General features: G+C 43.4%; 1 protein-coding gene across 2 annotated transcripts; it reads right to left on the reverse strand.

Annotated features, from left to right (window-relative positions):
* Positions 1–427: 427 nt before the first annotated feature.
* LOC106584140 (serine/threonine-protein kinase Kist) lies at positions 428–18,481 on the reverse strand. Of its 2 annotated transcripts, XM_014169055.3 has the most exons (9): positions 17,684–18,481; positions 14,092–14,426; positions 13,482–13,679; positions 12,188–12,282; positions 11,907–11,983; positions 11,516–11,614; positions 10,496–10,570; positions 6,491–6,579; positions 428–6,342 (listed from the first exon to the last, which is right to left on the reverse strand). In XM_014169055.3, exons 1-9 carry the CDS (start codon positions 17,985–17,987, stop codon positions 6,196–6,198), a joined length of 1,419 nt encoding a protein of 472 aa, XP_014024530.1. In that variant the 5' UTR covers positions 17,988–18,481; the 3' UTR covers positions 428–6,195. The 2 variants fall into 2 exon arrangements, with proteins under 2 accessions (XP_014024530.1, XP_014024531.1); XM_014169056.3 differs by lacking the exon at positions 10,496–10,570.
* Positions 18,482–18,804: the final 323 nt, after the last annotated feature.

The raw sequence follows: 18,804 nt of genomic DNA on the forward strand, positions 1-18,804 counted from the left end.
AGGCTATCCCACTATGGGATATTCCTTTTATAATTATCGGTCAGCCTGCATCCTTCCACCCCAGAGAGTTGTGGAAAGCAATTATTTGTTGGCTTGCTGAAAACATCACGGCAAGGTAATCGATCAGAGTATGACAGGGATCAATAGACCTTGTTAGATTATGCATTTATCGTGTGTGGATGTGAGGTCTGCTCAACTCAGCGGCTAGACTGTGGGGATCAAAAATAAAGAGGCAGGCAGCAACAGAAGTAAATAAATCTAATAGTAATAGCAGTATGTTGTGATGTGTGGCTGTGCTGGCCTCTAGTGGCAATCCTACATTAATACATCATGTAAGGTTTTTACATCTGTATTGATATAGCTGATCCAGACTGTAAAAACAGGCATTAATGGGCTAACATATATTGCAAACACGAATTAAAGATAGTCAAGTCTAGCATTCTTTATTGTGAGATAATGCAAAATGACAATATGATCATGTATAATCACTCAGAATCAGTGTTCTGTGAGACAATACATGGTCTCCACACACACACACACACACACACACACACACCACACACACACACACACACACACACACACACTTGTTTCATACTCATAATATGTGCCTTTAATAATGCAGATTTGACAGATCAGTTAGTGTGAATGGAGGGATTCTCAGAGCGAGATATTCACATTACATTTAAGTCAGTTTAAGTTCTGTTGGAGACAGGGTTGTTCTTTGTAACAGGGGGCTGCCAGCCGCTCAATGGAGGAGGCTTCCACAAAACCCAAAGGAGACAAAAGGTTAATAAAAAATGTAAAGGATAAAATAAAAAAGGCAACAGTGATAATCATCATGATTGTCTTTCAGTGGGGAAGGGACATGATTGATAACACATTGGTATCAGTGCTGTAGTCTACACGGCTATCACTGGAGACTATATGGCCTAAATTATATTGCTCGGACTGAGATTTCTCTTTCATTTGATCAGTGCTGTAAAGCATGGTTGGGCTCAATTCAGTGGAAGTTCAGAGTTCCTGTAAAAGCTTAAGTGCACTTCTAGCAAATAAACCTGAATGAAACAGAACAATGCTAATCAACAACAAGCTGGGAGGATGCAGGAAGCCTCCCCTCATTCAAACAACTATAAATTAATATAAAGAACACACTCTACTCTCTAACCTTTATACCTACCTATGTGTTACTGCAGTAACTTGGGTCAACAATAACTTCTAATAAGAGCGAGAACAGGAGAGATGGAGTGCAGTGTCAGCTTGGGCGCTATCGCTAATTTCTGCAGCCTTGACACACCCCCCCCCCCCCAACGATACACATTAACCCAGTGACCTCCCTCCCTCCTCATTTGCCTAATACCCCCTAGCCCACTCCCGGCCTCCCCTTGACCACTCATCATCAAAGCCAAGTGTATTTATAAGGCTGCTTGTGTGTATATGGATGAGGACCAGGCCATTCTATCCATTAGGCAGAATCTGAGGAGTTCAGAATTCTGAGGGCAGAATTCTGAGGAATTCCAAGGAGAGGGGCTTCATGCATATTAACAAGGCTCTGGTCCTCCGCTGGACTGGCCTATCAGGTCAGGGGGTTAGAGGTCAGAGCTGGAGCGGGATAGAACAGTGATAGATAGGGCTGACAGACGAGCACACACACACGGATTGCCCCGGGTGTCTGCAAACAGTCACTCCTTCCATCCGTTACTGAATAGATTGGGGTCGGGTGGCTGCTCAGTGACAATTCTAAAACTTCTCAGAGTAACACAAAAAAAACTTTACAAAGAAAGTTACACAATTCTGCCTTCTCTCAATATGGAGTTAGGCCGTAAACTGGGGGTATTTTATTCAAGAGCGTACAGTACTACTTATCTAGGAAGCTTTTTAATCTTACCGACAGCCCCGGGAGATGAAACATCTAACTAGAGAAGAGAATAGTCTGTGGCCTAAAGAACGTATCGGGCTCAAAGCAGCATGGTACAGTTGAAGTCGGAAGTTTACATTCACTTAGGTTGGAGTCATTAAAACTCGTTTTTCAACCACTCGACAAATTTCTTGTTAAACTATAGTTTTGACAAGTCGGTTAGGACATCTACTTTGTGCATGACAAGTCATTTTTCCAACAATTGTTAACAGACATATTATTTCACTTAAATTCACTGCATCACAATTCCAGTAGATTAGAAGTTTACATACACTAAGTTGACTGTGCCTTTAAACAGCTTGGAAAATTCCAGAAAATGATGTCATGGATTTAGAAGCTTCTGATAGGCTAACTGACATAATTTGAGTCAATTGGAGGTGTATCTGTGGATGTATTTCAAGGCCTACCTTCAAACTCAGTGCCTCTTTGCATGACATCATGGGAAAATAAAAATAAATCAGCCAAGACCTCAAAAAAAGAGTTGTAGACCACCACAAGTCTGGATCTTCCTTGGGAGAAATTTCAAAATGCTTGAAGGTACCACGTTCATCTGTACAAACAATAGTACACAAGTATAAACACCATGGGACCACGCAGCCGTCATACTGCTCAGGAAGGAGACGCGTTCTGTCTCCTAGAGATGAACGTACTTTTGTGCAAAAAGTGCAAATCAATCCCAGAACAACAGCAAAGGACCTTGTGAAGATGCTGGAGGAAACAGGTACAAAAGTATCTATATGCACAGTAAAACGAGTCCTATATCGACATAACCTGAAAGGCCGCTCAGCAAGGAAGAAGCCTCTGCTCCAAAACCGCCATAAAAAAGCCAGACTACGGTTTGCAACTGCACATGGGGACAAAGATCGTACTTTTTGGAGAAATGTCCTCTGGTCTGATGAAACAAAAATAGAACTGTTTGGCCATGATGACCATCGTTATGTTTGAAGGAAAAAGGGGGAGGCTTGCAAGCCGAAGAACACCATCCCAACCGAAAAGCACAGGGTGGCAGCATCATGTTGTAGGGGTGCTTTGGTGCAGGAGGGACTGGTGCACTTCACAAAATAGATGGCATCATGAGGCAGGAAAATTATGTTGATATATTGAAGCAACATCTCAAGACATCAGTCAGGAAGCTAAAGCTTGGTCGCAAGTGGGTCTTCCAAATGGACAATGACCCCCAAGCATACAAAGTTGTGGCAAAACGGCTTAAAGATAACAAAGTCAAGGTATTGGAGTGGCCATCACAAAGCCCTGACCTCAATCCTATAGAAAATTTGTGGGCAGAACTGAAAAAGCATGTGCGAGCAAGGAGCCCTACAAACCTGACTCAGTTACACCAGCTCTGTCAGGAGGAATGGGACAAAATTCACCCAACTTATTGTGGGAAGCTTGTGGAAGGCTACCCAAAATGTTTGACCCAATTTAAACAACTTAAAGGCAATGCTACCAAATACTAATTGAGTGTATGTAAACTTCTGACCCACTTGGAATGTGATGAAAGAAATAAAATCTGAAATAAGTAATTATCTCTTCTATTATTCTGACATTTCACATTCTTAAAATCAAGTGGTGATCCTAACTGACCTAAGACAGGGAATTTTTACTAGGATTAAATGTCAGGAATTTTTTTAAACTGAGTTTAAATGTATTTGGCTAAGGTGTATGTAAACTTCCGACTTCAACTGTATGTATTCGGACTTACAGCACAGCTCCCTCTCTGTTACTGTCGCTCTCCCTCTTTCACTCTCCTTCTCATGTAGTATCTGTACCTATGTAGTTGTACTGGTTTTCTCTGATCAGTATTGACTGCATAGTCACTGTCCAGATGAATCCTGCTCTGCCACCTGCATGCTAAAACTCTTATTACACTCGCTGCTATTACAACAAATATCATATAGAAGTTAGCCCATAGCTAACAAGATGGACAAACACCAGATACTGCCTTGCCCACAAATCCATTACAGCTATCTAAAAGCTTTATCAGATACATAGAATGTTTTCATATTAGTATATCAGAAGACATAGAAGTAAAGAAACGGACACTGTACTAGGATAACTGACCCAAAGTGTAAACGAAAAACAAAGAAGCTCCCTGAAAATGTTTGCATAAAGAAATGTCATCATCATGCGCCATGGTTGTGGAGATCAGGAAGGAAACTATGAAGGCTTTCATTGGGATCTACTTTGAATAACACACTGTGAAGGGACAGTGTGCTGAAACTAAATGGGAGCATTACAGTGTTAGACTAGATAACACAGAGAAGGCAGCTAAGGCAGTGGACTACATTTGGTATGGGATCACCTCACATATTGGTGTTATGACCGGTCACCCATAAGTCCTAGAGTCAATGCTTTCACATTTAGGCAGGATGTCGTCAACAATGTCTCAATCAGCCCCGACAGTTGTCGCATGGCGCCAGTTGACTGGAAGTGTTAGCTACAAACGGAGTAAATTGCAGAATATCCAGAATGTTGTTCCTGCTCATGTTAATATATGGTCTCTTTCTCAAACATCTGGAGAGGCTGGGCAGGCAGGATGGAGCTTTAGCCTGTTCAATGCCAGCCTACTCATTCAGAAGCATCTGTGCCCAATCTGAAGCGTTCATCATAGTCCAAAATGTGTACGCACAGCAGTGTTCTAGAATATTGGACTGTTGGCTTTCATACTTTTAGAATTTTCTGGGCAGCACAAGCATTTTCTCCAACTGTCAACACATTCAACTGAATAGCTGTGTAGGCTGGGAATTGTGGGGAGGTGAGCGTTCGGGCTGTGCGTCCCCACAGACGGTGTCTCAGAGCTGCATAGCTATGTCACAATGGGACGCCGGACTATCGAGTCTCAGCGTCTGTGGACTATGATTTACGCTTAAGATTCACAATGTTATTGGACTGAATATGAGCAGCAGACAGACAAGGGGAAGAGTCAAGACTGTCTGAATAAATACTGCCCCTAACATAACAATGTTGCATGCACTGAACTGATAAGTTCATTTCAACATCTCCCACACACGACATAGGATACAAAACTCTGCAGTATTGGATTAAATCTATAATCTCAACATAATCAACAAATACCTACACTAGCACAGCTCTCACACATTGATTTGTCATGTAGACTAACTCACACAGACGTCTGTTAGAACTGAAAGTGGGCTACTGTGTTACGAAACGGTCAGCTCGAATGCTCTTCAACTGAAATATTCAACTGTGAAAACCCTATCCATCGGTTCTGAACGTAAAGTAAGCTTGTTGCTTTGTATCGTACAGTGCTAAGGAAATAATCCATCCCTTTCATAACATATCGAAAAAAACTTAACTTCCACTCACATCAGCACAGCCATTCTGGAGTATAAGTAGTATATGGGTCAACTTGGACAAAATGTAATAATAGTATATAAGGTAGAAATTAGATTAAAAATGTCAGAAATAACAAAGAAATTGATATTTTTCATGTACCACAGAAAAGAGCTGAAGTTGAGTGGTTAGAGTTTAGGCTCAGAACGTTCTAGAACTCAGCGTGATTCTACAGATGATCTGGAGTGGTACCTTTGGAATTCAAGTCTCAAAACAAACATCTCATAGAAAAATAGGTCATGGGAAGGTAACTTTGGACAAGATGAAATTGTGGCTCAGCCTTTAACAAGAGAGACCCAAGATCAATCAATCAGGAACGGTTTCAATTACACAAATAAATATAGGATATTCAAGCCGTTGAGTACAAAGAAAACTAGGGCCCTATTCAATCCAAACTGCTTGCTGGGTTTACGAAACCCATAGTGTACTTGGTACTGTACTTGTGCTCTACAAGATCGGTGGACATAAAGTAACTCTCTTGTTTAGGGTTTGACATCAGCACAGTGTGCAAAGTGGGACAGTGTGCAGCTTTGGCCAGTGAGGATCCATTTACCGAAAGTCAAGCCATCTACCCCTATGATAAACATATGACCCATCTGAATCTGTCAACAGTAGCATCCAGCAGTATACATCCCCATAGCAGGACATGGAAGATTGGATTATACAAAGCTTTCCTTTCGCAGACTGTTGCTACATACAGTAAAGCTACAGGACACAGTAGGTTAACTCTGGCTCTAGAGGCTGCAGAAAGCAGAGTGGTGATCTGATTATACACATCATGACAGTGACTGACTGAGGCCTCGGCCTGTGCTCTTCAGCAGACGAGTGTGTGTGTGTGTGTGTGTGTGTGTGTGTGTGTGTGTGTGTGTGTGTGTGTGTGTGTGTGTGTGTGTGTGTGTGTGTGCGCAAGTGCGTGTGTGTGTTCACTGCACGGTCTGGTACAGATAGCCTCTCTTGTAAGCACTCCGGGGGTAGAACGTGGCAACGACAAACTTCCCGTCAAAGGTCCGTCCCGTCAGCAGTCTCTGGGCCTCTTTGGAGTCGCCTGCGTTAGCGTATTCTACAAACACCTGGGGAAAAAACGCATGCACACACAGATTAAGCCAACAACAGATGTTAAAAATGCAGGTCTACAATATCTACAAAATCTATAAACTACAAAGACTGTATGGAAGTATTAGAAAGACAAATTGGTAATGGGGCTAGTTGTGTGTTTACCTGTCCTTTGCCTGGGTTCTCCTTGGGGATGAGCAAAGAGACAACAGAGCCATACTTCTGACACTCCTCCTTCATGTCCTCCAAGATGTCTGACAACACAACAACGTCATCATGCTAGTTAGTCACAATATCAATGTGATCAGTGTAGGAAATTCAAATTGAAAAAGAGAAATGGGGGGGGGGGATTTTGCCACTGTCGACAAATTTTTAGGGGTATTTTTGAAAAATATGGGGTGTTTTCATGTATTTTCTTATTCACAATGTAACATCTTACCATTTGTTTTAAAAGGTATAGTCAATGACGCATGAAGTGGACAGCAGAATCATGCAGAGTTCCGTAACAACTAAAGAGCGAAAAGGGCATGGCTCAACTTCTCCTGTGTGAGGGCATTATCTTGCATTGCGCTCATCTGCAATATCTGCGGATAATCTTTCTGCTCGTGGGAACGTCATACCGCTAAGTCTATATATAGTCTAATCATATTGTTTATTTCACTGATGACTCGTGGCACTGCCTTGTGGTGCAGCACCATGCACCTTGCAATAGGGCTGCATGATTCATCAAAATTGCGATATTGACATGAGCAATATCCATATCGCAAGAGGCTACGATTTTCTTTATTTTGCACTCCGTTAATACAACAAAAACTAGACTACGGTACATCCTCCAATGAGATGCGCGCTAGACTCCATTAATTCACTCTCTACAGTTGAAGTCAGAAGTTTACATACACTTAGGTTGGAGTCATTAAAACTCGTTTTTCAACCACTCCACAATTTTCTTGTTGAACTATTGTTTTGGCAAGTCGGTTAGGACTGTTATCTCGAAATGACACAACGACAAGATTCCAGTTTAACAAAGTTTACTATATCGTATGAACACACTACAAGGTAGCCATTGCACTCTAGGCTAGGTCCATCAACGAACAGACTTCCTGCGCGGGCGCACTCTTGACTGAGTGATAGCCCCGTAATAACAGAAATATAGGGATACTTAAAACATGAACTTAACAAGGACATCTACTTTGTGCATGACACAAGTAATTTTTCCAACAATTGTTAACAGACAGATTATTTCACTTATAATTCACTGCATCACAATTCCAGTGGATCAGAAGTTTGCATACACTAAGTTGACTGTGCCTTTAAACAGCTTGGAAAATTCCAGAAAATTATGTCATGGCTTTAGAAGCTTCTGATAGGCTGATTGACATAATTTGAGTCAATTGGGGGTGTACCTGTGGATGTATTACAAGGCCTACCTTCAAACTCAGTGCCTCTTTGCTTGACATCATGGGAAATTCAAAATAAATCAGCCAAGAAAAAAATGTGTAGACCACCACAAGTCTGATTCATCCTTGGGAGCAATTTCCAAATGCCTGAAGGTACCACGTTCATCTGTACAAACAATAGTACACAAGTATAAACACCATGGGACCACGCAGCCGTCATACCGCTCAGGAAGGAGACGCGTTCTGTCTCCTAGAGATGAACGTACTTTGGTGCGAAAAGTGCAAATCAATCCCAGAACAACAGCAAAAGGACCTTGTGAAGATGCTGGAGGAAACAGGTACAAAAGTATCTATATCCACAGTAAAACAAGTCCTTTATTGACATAACCTGAAAGGCCACCCAGCAAGGAAGAAGCCACTGTTCCAAAACCACCATAAAAAAAGCCAGCCTACGGTTTGCAACTGAACATGGGGACAAAGATCGTACTTTTCTGAGAAATGTCCTCTGGTCTGATGAAACAAAAATAGAACTGTTTGGCCATAATGACCATCGTTATGTTTGGAGGAAAAAGGGGGAGGCTTGCAACCCGAAGAACACCATCCCAACCGTGAAGCATGGGGATGGCAGCATCATGTTGTGGGGGTGCTTTGCTGCAGGAGGGAATGGTGCACTTCACAAAATAGATGGCATCATGAGGCAGGAAAATTAGGTGGATATACTGAAGCAACACCTCAAGACATCAGTCAGGAAGCTAAAGCTTGGTCACAAATGGGTCTTCCAAATGGACAATGACCCCAAGCATACTTCCAAAGTTGTGGCAAAATGGCTTAAGGACAACAAAGTCAAGGTATTGGAGTGGCCATCACAAAGCCCTGACCTCAATCCCATAGAAAATGTGTGGGCAGAACTGACAAAGTGTTTGTGAGCAAGGAGGCCTACAAACCTGACTCAGTTACACCGGCTCTGTCAGGGGGAATGGGACAAAATTCACCCAACTTATTGTGGGAAGCTTGTGGAAGGCTACCCGAAACGTTTGACCCAAATAAAGGTAACACTAATTGAGTGTATGTAAAATTCTGACCCACTGGGAATGTGATGAAAGAAATCAAATCTGAAATAAATCACTCTTCTATTATTCTGACATTTCACATATAAAGTGGTGATCCTAACTGACTTAAAACAGGGAATTTTTACTATGATTAAATGTCAGGAATTGTGAAAAACTGAGTTTAAATGTATTTGGTTAAGGTGTATGTAAACTTCCGACTTCAACTGTACATGCACAGAGGATGCTGACCAATTACAAGCGGGCTCTCCCTCTCTCTGCATGGCATGCACATGCTGTCCAATCACAAGCATCCCCACATAGAGCTCGCAGTTAGATGCTGGTGAGGAGCGAAAGGCTTTACTTACCAAAGACAGTATGAGGTTTAGGAACCTCTGTGTGTATCAGAAACATGAGTGCTGCTAGTGCTAATGAGAACGTTGATTTGGTGCAAAAGAAGGGCACCTCTACAGTGGTATGGCAGTATTCAGGCTACAGGCAAACAGATGTCAACCAAATGCAAATGTTGTGCAAAAAGTGCCTCAGAGTTGTGGCACCAACAAGAGCAACACGACACATTTATTCAATCATTTGAATAATAACCATCTCTACTTTATGACGATTGCATGTAAAAAAAAAACTAAAATATATATATATATATATTTGTTTAAGTGCCCGACAGCAGCAAAGCCCCTCAGCCACAACCAGCCACCTACTTTAAACAGGCATTGATTGCTGATGCGTTTTCTGGTATAACGCTCTACGAAAATAAATCCTGCACAGACACAGAAATCACTGAGGCTGTCACATAGCCAAAGCCATGGTTCCTGTCACTGGGCAGCTCGTGGCTGCACTTCCCTTTGTAGTCCGTAATAGTTTGCAAGCCCTGCCACATCCAAGGAGCGTCAGAGCCGGTGTATTAGGATTCAATCTTAGTCCTGTGTTGACGCTTTGTCTGTTTGATGTTTTGTCAGAGGGCATAGCGAGATTTCTTATAAGAGTCTGGGTTAGAGTCCCACTCCTTGAAAGCGGCAGCTCTACCCTTTAGCTCAGTGCAGATGTTGCCTGTAATCCATGGCTTCTGGTTGGGGTATGTACGTAAGGTCACTGTGGGAACGACACCATCGATGCAGATACTGATGAAGCTGGTGACTGATGTGGTGTACTCCTCAACGGAACATGTTCCAGTCTGTGCTAGCAAAACAGTCCTGTAGCTTAGCATCTGCATCATTTGACCACTTCCATATTGAGTGAGTCACTGGTACTTCCTTCTTTAGTTTTTGCTTGTAAGCAGGAATCAGGAGGATTTAACTATGGTCAGATTTGCCAAATGGAGGGCGAGGGAGAGCTTTCTACGCGTCTCTGTGTGTGGAGTAAAGCTGTCCTATAGTTTTTTTCCCCCCCTCTAGTTGCACATGTGACATGTTGGTAGAAATTTGTTAAAACAGATTTACGTTTTCCTGCATTAAAGGCCCTGGCCACTGGGAGCACCATCGCTGGATGAGCATTTTCTTGTCAATGGCCTTATACAGCTCGTTGAGTGCGGTCTTAGTGCCAGCATCAGTTTGTGGTGGTAAATAGACAGCTACAAAAAATATAGATAAACTCTGGTTTACAGCTTATCATGAGGTACTCTACCTCAGGCGAGAAAAACCTTGAGACTTCTTGAATTTTAGATTTTGCGCACCAGCTGTTATTGATAAATAGAAACAGACCCCTCGTCTTACCGGAGGTTCTATCTTGCCGATGCACGGAAAACCCAGCCAACTGTATATTATCCATGTCGTTGTTCAGCCACGACTCTGTGAAATATAAGATATTACAGTTTTTAAATGTCCCGTTGGTAGGATAGTCTTGAATGGAGCTCATCCAGTTTATTCTCCAATGATTGCATGTTGGCTACTAGGACCGATGGTATTGGCTGGTTACCCACTCACCGCCGAATTCTCACAAGGCACCCGGATCTGCATCGGCGTCTACTCTCCATGTGAATGACAGGGATTTGGTCCTGGTCCGGGGGCCGACCGTTAAAGAAAAAATATATACCACACCCCCTTGAGCCTTATCGCTTGATTATAATAATGATTGAGCCAACTTACACAATCATACGCTTCCTATTCCATCTATAGCTGCCTGAATAAATTATTAACTTAGGTTATTTAATTACTCATAATGGTAAAATAGGAACTCAATGTTATTTATTCATTAAATTAATAAGTGCTGTGCTTTTAGCACACTATATTTGTATTATCATGTTTGTTAATATGTAGGTGTAATAATACTATCTATTATCATTGTAGCCTATTACAATGTTGGATCAAATCTGTTTCCTTTGGTTTTGTATTCAGTTAGCACAGTATGCATTCATTCATATGATCTCATTTTAGAATTAATGTTCTCTACCCTGACACTTGTTTTAACCATGTCTGATGGAATTACCAAGTTTTCACCCAAGTGATTGAAAATCACAATTCATAAGTTGCAATATCTGCCCCCCCCCCCCCCCCAAAAAAACGCTATTAGATATTCTGTCCAAATCATGCAGCCCTACCTTGCAATATAAATATCATCCCAAAAAGTTTTGGCCTTTGTCACTGTAATTTTGGGGGAATATTTTGGAAATCTAGGGACAATATTCCCTAAAGCTCTAGTGTAATTCCGACGTTGATAGTGATAATGAGCAACTGTAGGAGCTATTCAGTGTCAGAGGAGAAAGTTGGTTAAAAAGAAAAAACGCTGTACCCTACCTTCATACTCCTCCTCATTGTGCAGGTGGCTGTCATCGATCAGGTTGAGCAGACGCAGAACAGGAGAGGGAAGCAGAACCAAGTCTTCTATGTGAGGAGCTGTCTCACACACAATATTTTCTCAGTCAATAGGTTTAAGAGGCCTTTTCCAGGGTTTATACAGCTCCACCAACCCCATTCTAACCCCATGATTAAAATCTTGGTTGATTTCAATGAAAATTCAATATGCAAATGTCATAAAGGAGGTAGATGTTTACAAGCAGAGGGAAAGAGGGGTTTGGGGGTAGGCTTAGAGGGCAAGAGTGGAGAGAGAGCTGGGAAGATTATGTTGTATTACAAGCTATCAAGCTGTCTGAGAGGAAGGTATGTGCCCATATCGACTGTGAATTACCAAAAGGAATGCTGAAGAAGGGGCTAAGCAGGGCCTTCTCGGCTGTGCCTCTGTGCTTGGGGTTGTTGTGAAGCATACTGCGGGAGCATACAAATGTCAACGTTAGGTACCCCTCTCGCAGGATAATCATCATATTCATTTCAATAACTTTCCAATGTTAAAAATGACAACTTATATTTAAGGGAGTGCAGAGTCAATTTGGTACAATGGATCAAATGTCTGCATTTACCTAAAAACAAAACAAAAACAAAATGCATGTGGTCCTGAATGAATGTTGTTACCTTTTGATAAGGTCTCTGAGGTGATAGACAGGGATGGCAGGACCCACCACACTGTTACTGGCAAAGATATGGTCGACTATTGCTGCACTGTTGTCCTGCAGGAGCAAAGAACAATAGGCTGCAGAACAGCAGTTTGGACAACACACCCATGTCTATCTGATACATGTGTATTATCTATCGATCTATCTTTCTGAAGAACATATCAATCTATTAGCTACAGGTGAAACAGAGTCCACCGCATTCCTAGGAAAACAAGTAGCCATGTCTCTATTACAGTCCACTGTATGTCTGGTTATGTAATCACAACGGGTGGCGGTATAAGACCTTGACGTTCACAAGGCCGTGGGACCAAATGGATTACCAGGATGCAACAACCTAGTGTCCTCTAAGATCATGCGTGCTTAGTCCCCTCCTGTACTCCCTACTAACCCACACCCCCATCCACATCGATGGGGCTGTAGTGGAGTGCTTCGAGAAAGCTTCAAGTTCCTCAGTGTCCACATAACTACTTAGTGAACATGGTCCACACACACCAACACAATCGTGAAGAAGGCACGACAACGCCTCTTCCCCCTCAGGAGGCTGATAAGATTTGGCATGGGCTCTCAATAGATTCTACAGCTGCACCATTGAGAGCATCTTGACTGGCTGCATCAACACTTGGTATGGCAACTGCTTAGCATCTGACCCGCAAGGCGCTACAGAGGGTAGTGCGTACATCACTGGGGTCGAGCTCCCTGCCATACAGGACCTCTATACCAGGCAGTGTCAGAGGAAGGCCCTAAAAAGTGTCCAAGATTCCAGTCACCATAGACTGTTCTCTCTGCTACCGCATGGCGAGTGGTACCGATGCACCAAGTCTGGAACCAACAGGACTCTGAACAGCTTCTATCCCCAAGCCATAAGACTACTAAATAGTTAACCAAATAGCTATCTGCATTGACGCTTTTTGCACTATCACATACGCTGCTGCTACTGTTAATCATCTATCCTGTTGCCTAGTCACTTTACCCCTAAATATATGTACATATCTACCTCAATTACCACATGGACTCAGTACTGGTACCCTGTGTAAATAGCCAAGTTACCATTACTCATTGTGTATTTATTCCTCATGTCCTTCTTATTATTTTTGTTGGGAAGGGCCTGTTGATTTGATTATATGACAATAATGTGGTAAAAAAAAAAACTGTAATTTAAGCAGGTGTGTTAGTACTGTGGTGGAACAAAAGACTGCACACTCAGTATAATAGCAATCCAGACCCAGAGTTGGAGGGCCATGCTGTGGACATACCTTCCACTCGGGTGACCTGACGGTGTCTTTGAGTTTGATGCCTGAGTACATCTCCAACAGGACGATTGCCAAGCTCCAGAGGTCCACAGCGGCCGAGCAGCCAGAGTCCCCCTCCACCTCCATCCCCGCCTGGGCCAGGGAGTATTGACGCTCAGCCTCCGGGGCACGGTACCCATCTGTCTGGATGTATTTCACATCCTGAACACACAGAAAATGTTTCACACAGAGAATATTGTATCTTTTGTCCATTCTAGCACGACTACCATCTAGTCAGGGACAACAGCTTACTCCAACATCTGTCCTCCACCAGTTTAATTATTTTTACCTTTTTTTTGTCATTTAGAAGACGCTCTTATCCAGAGCGACTTACAGGAGCAATTAGGGTTACGTGCCTTGCTCAAGGGCACAACAGATTTTACACCTAGTCGGCTCAGGGATTTAAACCAGCAACCTTTTGGCTACTGGCCCAATGTTCTTAACCTCTAAGCTACCTGCCCCCATACCAGATGTGTACTCATTAGTCCAAAATGGTCCCAGTGAATTCACCCCTGGTTCCCCTCACCAGAGGCCTACAGTCAGAGCCAAACCCCTATCCTTCAGTTCAAATCACCTGGTTGCCCTCTTTGAAGCTGAGGCCAAAGTCGATGAGTTTGAAGCACTCATCGTCCGCGCTCCAGAGCACATTGCGGGGCTTGAGGTCGGCATGGACGTAGCCCTCTCTGTGGAGGAAGGCAAGGGCCTCCAGGACGTCCCTGGCACAGTGCTGCACCAACCACATGGAGTGGCCCTGCTTCTGGGAACCACCACACTGGGGGCTGAAGGCTCGGCTTTGGGTACTGGCCCTCACAAGCAGCTCAGACACACTGACGTCCAGCAGCTCAAGCAGCAGGCAGTGCGTGGCCACACCCACCTGGCTGCGGTTGGTGAACACCCCGTACAGCGTTACTGTGGAGACAGAGAGGGGTGGTTAGGGTTACAGTCAGCACAGATTTGATTGGGGAGTAAAGGAGGTTACTAGGGGCTCTGTTTGAATACTCAAAATGCATCCTTCCATCATCCCTTCCTATTGTAATCACTGATGGGATCCGTCAAGCAAAGTTATCAAAAGGTTATTAAACAAGCGTGTTATGAAAACATGGTGTATTATATGAATGTTCACGTATTATGAATGCAAAGTAAGTCTATATGGTGATATTGAAGAGGTAGAATTGATGTCATAATCAAAACCATATCCATTTATAGCCCAGTCCTTCAAAAATGTGGTGATGATCAATAAATATAGACAACAGAATTGTTTTATATAGGGGGCAAAGTACTCTCCAATATCTTATCTTCCTTTGAATTGTTTTATAGCAAATAAAGAGCATGGACCTTACACAAATGAGACGGAAAGGGTTGGGTTATTAGCAATGTTCCCTTAAATTTTGTCCAGCACTGAGCAAATTTTAGGTCTGCTGAGCGCAAACTTGAACGTTGTGAAAATTCTGAGCAACTTCCAGCGCAAGCTTACTGTGAATGTAGGCCTACCAGAGCGGTCTACCATTAAAAACAATGGAGAAAATGAATCTCATAACATTTTAACGTGGCAATAGCTCTAGCTCTTTCCAATCTTTGGGAATCTCAGACGATACGAAAGAGAGGTTGAACAGGCTAGTAATAGGGGTTGCAACAATTTCGGCAGATCATTTTAGAAAGAGAAGGTCCAGATTGTCTAGCCCGGCTGATTTGTATAGGTCCAGATTTTGCAGCTCTTTCAGAACATCAGCTATCTGGATAATAGGGTCGGCATTTGATTGTGAGGAATTCTAGGTCAGGTGAACAAAAGGACTTGAGTTCCTGTATGTTGTTACAATTACACCATGAGTCATTAATCATGAAACGCCCTTCTTCTTCCCGGAGAGATGTTTATTCCTGTTGGCGAGATGCACTGAGAATCCCAGTGGCTGTACCGACTCCGACAGCATATCCCGAGAGAGCCATGTTTCTGTGAAACAGAGTATGGAGATATGGCCGTGTGGGAACACTAACCCTATAAAAAGAGGTGTGTATAAATGTATCCTTTTGTTTTTTGAAAAATAATTCTCGCTGATATGAAAGAAGAGGTCCTTATGCTTCCAAAACCATACCGCAAGCACTGCATGTTAATGTTCAGACCAAGTTTCAGGGCTCTTAACAAAACTAACCCACACAGAAGAGACCTTCGTCCAATGACTTATGTGTAATGTAATGGGACTGAGAGTCATGATCAAGGGCTACGATTACTGTTAATACTGTATACATGGACATATCTGAAATCGTGCTACTTGATGATGGGACTTAAATAAATGCAGAAAATCACTCATCAAAATAAAATGTTCTACCACAGCGACCATGTTCCGGGGCGGCAGGTAGCCTAGTGGTTAGAGCGTTGGACTAGTAACCGAAAGGTTGCAAGATCGAATCCCCGAGCTGACAAGGTAAAAATCTGTCATTCTGCCCCTTAACAAGGCAGTTAACCCACTGTTCCTAGGCCGTCATTGAAAATAAGAATTTGTTCTTAACTGACTTGACTAGTTAAATAAAGGTAAAATTAATAAATAAAAATGTTATTTTTGCAAAGCCTATTTTTTCTAAGTTTGTATGTGAAAACTATTTCTAAGATACATACTTTCAGTTTTTCCGAACTTACTTAACACATGCAAAAGAGCTGAGGTTTGCGCTACCAGTGCTGGCACATGCGTAGATCATACACTGGAAAGCGAGAAGGATGCAATTGCAGCCCGCAATTCAGGGCATTCCTGCATCTGCAGGAACCCCTCTTTATACTTCTATTGGTCAATTTTTCAGTTTGGACAGGTGGGAGGCGGGGGAGCTCCAGGACAGTAGGTGGCATTAATGAACAATAATGTTGGATGCCAGCCACCGATAAACCCCGCAGAAGGAAGGGCGGTAGCTAGCAAGCTGTCGCCCCAGCCTCCCGCCTGCTGTGCGAGCGGGAGGCAGGGGTGACCAGTAGACAGTGTCCTTCACCCCTGGCTTTTGGGGACTGTTTTACTGCAGTTCTGTTAATGACGGTGAGGGCAGGTGTTCGGCAGGCGGGAGCCAAGTACACCGTCTAACGGTGACGCTCCTGCTAGCTAGCAAGGAGGACTCCGGTAGGCAGGGGCGGGGACCCCGGTAGGCAGGGGCGGGGACTCCGGTAGGCAGGGGCGGGGACTCCGGTAGGCAGGGGCGGGGACTCCGGTAGGCAGGGGCGGGGACTCCGGTAGGCAGGGGCGGGGACTCCGGTAGGCAGGGACTCCGGTAGGCAGGGGCGGGGACTCCGGTAGGCAAGGGGCGGGGACGCCGGTAGGCAAGGGGCGGGGACGCCGGTAGGCAGGGGCGGGGACGCCGGTAGGCAGGGGCGGGCACTCCGGTAGCAGGGGCGGGGACTCCGGTAGGTAAGGGGGGACGTTCCTGCCAATAGAAGAATGCCGCCAACATGCCGTAACGCCCCAAATTGTGGGCTCAGTTGCACACTATTGCGCTGTAGCGCACTATTGAAAGACGATTAAGCTATTCACATGTACTAATAAATTTGAAGATTGAATCAAAACTGAAAATGTTGTGACGCTACGCCCATTTTCTGAAGAATTGCATTGTGTGCTCTAAAAGCAAGGAAATAGTGTCCACTGCTTGTATACTTCGAAATTTTGACGAATATAGTACGACATCCGAGCACTTTTGGCATACTAAATATATCCATACTATGACCAATAAGCATACTACATACTCAACTTACGTCACAATAGTACAGTTAGTATGAGTATTTGAACATAGCTCAGGTGTTTTAATCAGCATATGCTTACTAAGATTTTGACCTTAAGGCGATTAAGACAAGCAGAGTAAGGTGTTCACATGACTATTGCCATATACTTGGCCTACTGCCATAATACGTTTAATATCAAATGATTAGTGTGCATGTAAACATACTCACGACTTACTATGACAGATCAGAGACAAGACTGATGTGTGTGACTTGGTTGTAATGACAGATTTGCAATCAGCTGGACAAGAACACAGACCCAAAGTATCCAAAGTTAAATGAGGCTACACCCTTGGCAATAAGACTCATAATTTGATTCTCACATAGCCTAGTCATGGAAGGCACACTAGAAAACGAGCTCTAATTCCAGAGATTGTGCACAGTACAACCATATTGCAACTCAATAAACATTTCTTACCGATGTTTTTGTGTCCTTGGATGTCTTCCAGCACGGACCTCTCCTTTTGGTACCCGTAATCTCCGCTCTGAGTGTCAGCCTGGAACTCCTTAACCGCGGCCGTACTCGCCCTCCCCGAGCTCACACGGTATACTGAGGCCGAGACGCCTTGCCCGAGCCGGGCCTGGACGTTCCAAAACTCTCCAAATATTTCAAACGACACCGGCTTCATTGCCTGATCAACGCTTCCAGGAGATCCTGCCATCAACGCTGAGCTATCTGGACGGGGTACCTTCCCACTTGGATTTGAACTGCAGTGAGCCATTGAAATTAGTGTCAATCAAGCTAGCTAGACAGCTGAACGCAGCTGCGAGAACATAGCAAGCAACCAGCGAGACACCCCGATAAAAATAACAAACGCATCTACGTTACACAAGCCAGCACTGCAACGTGTCTACTCTCCATTTCTCGATCGTGGAACTTAGTAAATCAGTTGCGGGCTTCAAGTGTAGCAGCCAATAGCAATACTTATGTTCCTAGCTATGTTGACATGTTAGCCACTTCGCATTTGCTAGCTAACGTTAGGGTAATTCTGCTGAATGTGAAAAGTTGGCTACCTTCGCTGGCTAGATAGCCAAGTTAGTTAACTCCGACTCAAACATCACCTTCAACAACATGCATGCAGAAGTAAACCAAATAAACGACCTAATTGCACGCACTGAATCCAAACACTTTTGTTAAGCCAAGTAGTTTGCATTTCGAAAAGTTTCCTCTTGATTTTGAGGAGAGAGACTTTTGTCATTGTTTAGCCGGCCATGTTCCCGGAAGCAGCAGTCGTAAATTCAAACGTCACGTTTCTCAATGGCTACATCCTCTCGTACCTGATTGGATAGGTTGTTGTCATTTCCCCTTACAGATCTAGGAACAGTCTACAGTTCAACAACGACATAGAAATATAAGAAGGGTAAACAAATACACTGACGGTAAATCAGTTCTTATTGGATGGTCTCATAAGTATTTTACTATCATAGTTGTCTGAGATGGTTAATCGCGACTTTATGATTAACTTGATCTTACAGATAATTTATTCAATACTGTAAGGGTAAATGTAAAATGCACAAAAATATGTAATACGGCAAAAA

This window comes from Salmo salar, chromosome 23 (genome assembly GCF_965601325.2).
Source record: "Salmo salar chromosome 23, fSalSal1, whole genome shotgun sequence".
Lineage (NCBI taxonomy): Eukaryota > Metazoa > Chordata > Actinopteri > Salmoniformes > Salmonidae > Salmo > Salmo salar.

Bases quoted from the DNA above. Each gene is read 5' to 3' on its own strand.
- LOC106584140 (XM_014169055.3), bottom strand. From the start codon at position 17,987: ATGGCTCACTGCAGTTCAAATCCAAGTGGGAAGGTACCCCGTCCAGAT. The intron at 14,427-17,683 runs GTAAGAAATGTT...CTGTCTCCACAG, and splicing joins CCAAGGACACAAAAACATCG to TAACGCTGTACGGGGTGTTC. The intron at 10,571-11,515 runs GTAGGGTACAGC...TATATTTCACAG, and splicing joins CAATGAGGAGGAGTATGAAG to AGTCGTGGCTGAACAACGAC.